Below are 6840 nucleotides of genomic sequence, written 5' to 3'. Positions count from 1 at the left end.
GACAATTTCACAGAAAAGTGTTTACGCTTTAGAACATAGTTCTTGGACCTCTGTTCACCACTATACGTAAATGCGCTTCTCCTCACTCCTAACTCTCTCTTCCTCCGTTCATTTAAGAAATTTTCCGCACATATTCTCGGTCGTAATTTTTTTTCTCTCCTCATTTTGCTATCCGTCAGAGTTGGCGCGTTTTTTGCGCGCCAAGAGGGCGTATCTGCCAATGGCAGATTGGCCTTATGGCCAGTCCGAGCCTGATTGTGCAACTTCATATTTTGCAATAAAATTGCGGAAATTGTGAAAAACTATGTTTAGATGGTAATTTTTGTCTTAAATTTACAGTTTTTAGAGAGTAAAATAGAAACTATTAATGGATAATCGGGGTTTTCCTCCAAGACAAAAGAAGTTGCAGAATCTTAGCAACATTGTAATGCTAGTGGTTCCTTTATGCAAAATGCAATCCATGTAAACATAGCCTCAGAAGTCAATTGATCAATTTGAGGGAGCGGGTTTTTCGTGATGGACTTTTTATTCTTGTAAGTAAAAATGACAATGAAAAGTGAAATTGGTATGTCATTTCTAGCTTTTCCTACTGAAATCCTAAAATTTTCGTTTGAGGTTTCTAGTGTTTGAACCGAACGATACATCGAGCCACTATCGAATATAGCTATCTATCTATTTATACAGGGCCTTGCAAAAGTTCAGCTCCCCCCCCCCCCCCCCAAACGTTTGGGCGGCCCCAAACTCAAAATTTTCAGTTCCAATTCGAAGTATCATTTAGCATAAAGATCCAGTCATAGTAAACTCGAGAGGAAGCCTCCTTATGGATTTCAATCTTGTTTACATAAATGGCACATACCTATAACTTACCATTCGTGGCTTTTCATGGATGTGGGTCCCTCACATTTACAACGGGAGAAAAATGCATCATCAAACACAGACCTTCAAAATATCCATTAGTTTTTCATCTTTGCGGATGCTTTTTGGGGGGAATTATCGCGTTTGGCCCTCGCCTATTATTCAGACGGTGGAAGTAAAGTAAAACAATTGTTACACCCATTGTTTATTAAATTTTCGTTTTTCCGTAGTGCTCTCTGAGTTTCCTCGTGATAAGACATTAATTCTTTCACCAACCTACATACGGATGTATGACGTGTTTCTCTCCGTTTTCCTCCTGAGAAGTCACCAACTAATCCTATATTGTCGGCCATTTTGGAAAAATAAATAGAACTGAAAACCAGCTAGCTGCCTCTGTGCCATATTTATCTTCCTACGAGGATTGAATTTGTGAATTTATCTTTAAAGAGGGGGGGGGGGGAGGGAGTGGCGTGAAAAAAATGAGGTTGGGGGAAAATTCTGCAATGCTTGGGAATTTCCCAATCCAGTCTTTAGTTTCTCTTTTTCTTCTTTTCTCGGTGGAATAACAAAAAAAACTGCACGTCAGCGACACTTCTAAGATGGTTTTTTGGAAATTTTCTGAAGAGCGCTTAAAAAAGAAATCGCTTCTAGCTCTCCTTCAATTTTGGCGAAGCAACCCAACCCTCCACTGACGTTAATTAAATTCCATAGTAGCAATGGCTCCTTAAAAAATTCTAAAAAACGTTGTCCAAAAAAATTTAAACAACTTGTAAATTTTGAGAGTTCGTAAATTTTAAGTAAAAAAAACTCTTAAATTACTCGTTTTAGGAAACTCTTTTGGGGAATTCTTTTAAATAAAAAATAGTGTTATTTTAATAAAAAGAAAACGTAAAATTTACGTGAAAAACAACAAACTATATCCTCAATTTTTATGGGCTGCAACTTTTCCTTTTATACTTTTCTGTTCACCACTTTTTCCCCTCGTTTTTGCCCTCAGGAAGTTTATAAAATAAAATACGTAAATTTTACTTAGAATTTACGTAAAAAAATATACTTTAAAGAGTTTTCTTCAATTTTATGGAAAAACAGCCCCAATAAAGGTTTCCTGATACGAATATTTCAAGAGCTTTTTTGCGTAATTTTCAAGTGGTTTTGAAGTAAATTTTAGGTTCTCTTTAAATTTACGAGTTTTTTACAACTTTTCTCAACAGCCACTGCTACTACGGTTGCTTCAACCGATTTAGTTGTATTCTGAATATTTCATACGTTCTTGAGCACCTATTACCGTTGCCTACGAGAATGGAGAGGCCGTAACTAGTCAGTTCTGTGACGTCAAGCTAGTAGATATTTACCGAAAACAACAAGCATCTCCGGGTCATTAGTGCATCGATGAGTGAGGCAGTCGCTGCGTGGACCAATCAGAGTGGCTCTCGATCGGCCGAAGTTGCGCGAGCGGCCCGTTTGAATCTGAGTGGAGTAACGATTTTCGGTATTACGCATTCATTTCCTCGATATTCAGACAATGTCACAAATGAACTAGTTAGTTTTCTAAAGTAAAATTTCATCTTCTTTCTAAACGGTTCTTATGAAATTTTGCGTCACATCAACCCTGAAAGAGATATCGGCGAGAAATCATCGCGCGGCAAGCGTTCTCCCATAAGAACGCGTGTTAAACCGCGGCCGAGTTTCATCTACTAGTGTGACGTCACAGAATCGTAGTTACGGCCTCTCTATTCTCGTAGGCAACGCTATTACTTACATTAAAGGTATCGAAATGAAATGCAGGCAATTTTTTTTTTCCATATGTAGTCGCAGAACAAGCATATTGATGGTAACACTCCCAAACCTCCTATCTGGCTTTGCGACGTTGTCGACTTCCTGTCATGCTTTATATTTTAAATTAAAAACCACGCAATGTCAATTCTGAAAACCTTCCACGATTCGTCTTCTCTATACGAAGCAAATTCTGAGAAAATTTCAAGGAATACTGTTGTTTTGTTCTCCCTTGAAAAATAAATCAGGAGCAACTAACACAACATTTAAACGAGGACGAAACCATGCATTTCTCGTTTTCCCCTCCGCGCTAAGGAAGAAAACCGTATGGACATTCGAGTGTTGCCAAATTTCCCTTGATAAAACATGTATTTTTGACAACATTCATGTATACTTTTCCTCCAAATTTATATTTTAGATTGAATTGCGTTCAAAATTGTCTGAAAATTTTGGAAAATAATATTCGCATTTTCCCCAGTAAATTCGGTTTTTTACCGGAAGAAATTTGGCAACGTCTGAAAGCTCATACGGCGTTGCTTCCCTAGCATGATGGGAGTATATTCTTTTTCTCTGGCTCAGAGATGCGCCGATACGAATTGCAGTTTACGAACAGCCTCATGACAATATTACGTTCAATGAGCCCCCTGGACGATATAAGTAAGTTTGTAATTATATTGATCTTTAAGTTAATTGTTTTGTAAACATTTCCATTCAGATTTATTTTATATGGTTTATTCATAAATTTTTAAGGGGATTTAGACGATATGAGGGAGTGCCAACTCCCTGCAGGGTTTCGGGATGATAGGGGATTTTCATTGATGATAGTGTCACAGAGCGCCAAAGAGCGCTATGAAGGTGGCTTTAATGTATGTATTTAATTATTTCATTTTATTTTTTATCATTAAAAAAAATCAGTTACAACTATGGCACTATGCTTCTATAATCAGTGCATATGATGTGCAGCATTTAGAATCGGATTACAATAAAATGAAATGGATCACGTAAAACAAAGCTAAAATTAAATGCATTAGAGCCGACTCATTTTAACTAGCTACTGATTGTGAGTCATGCACAATGCGAATAGACAAACATCGAAACATAAAATAGAAAACTCAATCTAGAACCTGCATGACCAGAGAAAAGACCTGTGAGCTTTACGATGTTCAAAATAAAAAAAAAAAAAAAAAAAAAAAAAAAAAAAAACCTCTTTTTTTTAGGTAAACCTTTGCTCCACTCAAAATTCCTGGTGCTGCTGAACCTCAATGACATTTTAGTACCTCTACGTGGATCCGGAGCCCTCCCTTTTTTCGAAAAATGAGCTGATTTGTAGGATTTTTTTGTGAACCATATCACTATAGCAATATTCCACTATGAGCGCCTGTTACTACAGATCGCAATGAAATGCATCTACCATAATGAAGCTTTTGTGAATAAACGTGCTCTAAAGCACGATCTCGGATCAGAGCGCCTTCACTTCCTGTGATACTCTACGCTTTGTCGCAGAGTTAGTTTAGTTGCCTGTCCGATCTAAACTCAACTAAGGGCACGAATCTTACTACACTTTCCATTGAATGAGCCTGTTATTACCATGTTTTTAAGGAAGGAAACGTGTCTATTTGCATTTAAGGCCAAATAATCAGTACTCCAATCGTGTTCTTTAATTTCTAAATTTCATGCTTTCCGATTTATTCACTGGTGGCTTGCAAATTGTCGTTGGTCTCTAATTGCCTTCGAAATTTAATAATGAAAAACTAAGGTGATGCGCGGTTAAAGGCATCTCCTTTCTCACGTGTTGACTTAATCCGTCGTTTTCCGAATAGCCTGTGTCACACTACCAAAGCTAGCCATCATAATATCAAGGTCAGGTTCTGCCGTGCTAAGGAAGAACGCCGTATGAACTTTCAGGCGTTGCCAAACTTCCTTTGATAAAACAAGAATTTCCTGGTAAACACATGAATATTTTCCTGCCAATTTTTCAGATAATTTTGTTCGCAATTTCACTTAAAGTTCCTGAAAATTTCAAGGAAAAATATTGATAACTTTCTTCAAAAATATACATTTTATTGAGGGAAACTTGGCAACTCTCGAATGTTCATACGGCGTTCTTCCTTAGCACGGTAGTGTTGTGATTGGCTTATTCGATGACTTGGACCGATCACAGCACTTGACCTTCACATTTTGATGGAGTATAATAAAATGACATTCACACAGGCTACAGAAGGAACGTAATTCCATTCCAAAGTTGCAAAACTGAGTAAAAAAAAAATATTTTTTCACGAGAATACACCTCTGCATTTTGGTCCTAATTTTTTTTTTTTTATTTTTTTTAATGAGACAAGGAAGAAAATCAAAGACATTTTCAGTTTCCCGAGAATTTGCTGGTAAAAATAAAATTTGCGAGGAAAATTTCGGCAACATATAAATGTAGTTAGGTTCTTTCGTGACAGAAATGGCGAATGGTTTCAAAAATAACGATTACGGTTGATTTTAAGCCGAAGAGGTCTGCAAACAAACCGTAGCCCAGCTTTAAATGAACGCTGTTTTCAAGACAGAAATAATTCACAAATCCATGAACGATACAGACGTGTGTGTGAGCGAGGAAGGGTGAGGGTGTGTGTGTGTATGAAAGGGGAAGAGTCACGAATCCCCGGCTTCGTCTCTATGGTGATTTGCGTAAACAAAATATAGGGCAATTCAAGTGTCATCGCTTGTGCGTTACTAATATGCTCATATTCATCTTCTGTTCGAGTTTTCCTTCTTCTGTGAAACAATATGATTTTATGTATGACACGCAAGTGCCGGTCTTTCCAGGGAGCGTGAAAAACGAATTGAGGTGAAAAATTGAAACGTTGGAATTGGAATTTTTTTTGGTGATTTCACCGAGTAATGTAAAATTTCGACGAGAGAACGTGTGTTGTGGTGCTTCAATTCTTATCAGTCCTGTGGTTCATTGCTAAACATTTATCGGTGTGAGGAAAGGAACACAAAAATTCTGAGAGGTTGATTAGAACTTTCAAAAATATTTTTAAACTTTTTGCGGGAATTTTAAAATACTCGACATAATAATACTCACTCAATTTAATGTAAAATTTTGACGAGGAAACTTGTGTTGTGGTGCTTCAATTTTTATCAGTCTTGTGGTTCACTGCTTAACATTTATTTGTGTGAGGGAAGGAAGACTAAAATTCTGCGAGGTTGATTTGGACCTCTTAAAAATATTTTTAAAATGTTTGCAGGAATTTTAAAGTATTCGATAGAAAATATTGACTAGAAGAGTTTCTTACAGTCAATATTCGATCCTCATTTAATGGGAATCTGAACATCGGTGAGTAACAATTTTTGCCATAATATTATATCAAAAATTAAGAAAAAAATTAATATCTCAAAATTGAGATAAAAAAGTAACTTCGCATTAAAATGTTGGAAAAATAAAATAATAGCAGAAATTCTTGCACGCCGCGATCGAGATCCCTGGTATGGTAGTTTTACCATCGACGTAGGAAGAATGGAAATAAAAAACCTGATAGATGCCAGGAAGAGTTGCTGAGGTTGAGCAAGATACTCTTATCTGTAAAAACGACCTAAATGCTCTTACTTCACGGACATTTCATTGAGACATTTTTTTCTTAATTTTGAGATAATCTCACGACAAAAATTGTTACTCCCCGATCATGATATTCCCATTAAATGAAGACAGCTGCACGATCCTACGATTCTGATAACGTTCACCGTTCCTCGCGTCGTATGTAACGATCATTTTTGTAACGATGGTTAGAACGGATTGAGGTTATTTTCATCGACAATTTAATTTCATGCACAGTGTTTTCTATATCGTTATAGTGCTTCTATCGTGCCGCAATGAGAATTCATGAGATATAGAGGCAACTTCTGTGGGCGATCCTTCTTCATTTGCGTCTTAACAGTAGCGGTCAAGCGCATGACGTTCAACTCTATTGAGGTGCGCGCGGTGAGACCGGTGATATATGCTACGATGTGTCCCTCTGCCTTTTTCATAAACAATTTTACAACGTGAATCCCCCCCCCCCCCCCCCCACGGGAGAATGGATCGGCGTCGCGACGGGACCGGGATGAGAACTTTGGCAACAGAGCGACCTTTCACCCCATTCAACGCCCAACGGCACTTCTTTGGGCCCCGCTTGACTTTGAAGTCACCACTTCTAACCAGGTAGGTGGCACGATCATTCTTGAGTA

General features: G+C 37.6%; 1 protein-coding gene across 1 annotated transcript in view; it reads left to right on the top strand.

Moving 5' to 3' along the window:
- Positions 1-5005: 5005 nt before the first annotated feature.
- Positions 5006-6840, top strand: part of LOC109043335 (armadillo repeat-containing protein 2) — a 60945-nt gene continuing 59110 nt past the window's right edge. Inside the window, exon 1 of the mRNA XM_019060532.2 lies at positions 5006-6814. Within this exon, the coding sequence (XP_018916077.2) occupies positions 6690-6814 (125 nt within the window). The 5' untranslated portion in view covers positions 5006-6689. The remainder of the gene's footprint in view (positions 6815-6840) is intronic.

The sequence above is a fragment of the Bemisia tabaci genome, chromosome 3 (genome assembly GCF_918797505.1).
Source record: "Bemisia tabaci chromosome 3, PGI_BMITA_v3".
Taxonomy (NCBI): Eukaryota; Metazoa; Arthropoda; class Insecta; order Hemiptera; family Aleyrodidae; genus Bemisia; species Bemisia tabaci.
The sequence above is the reverse complement of the archived record's forward strand: the minus strand, read 5'-3'. Positions and strand labels throughout refer to the sequence as shown.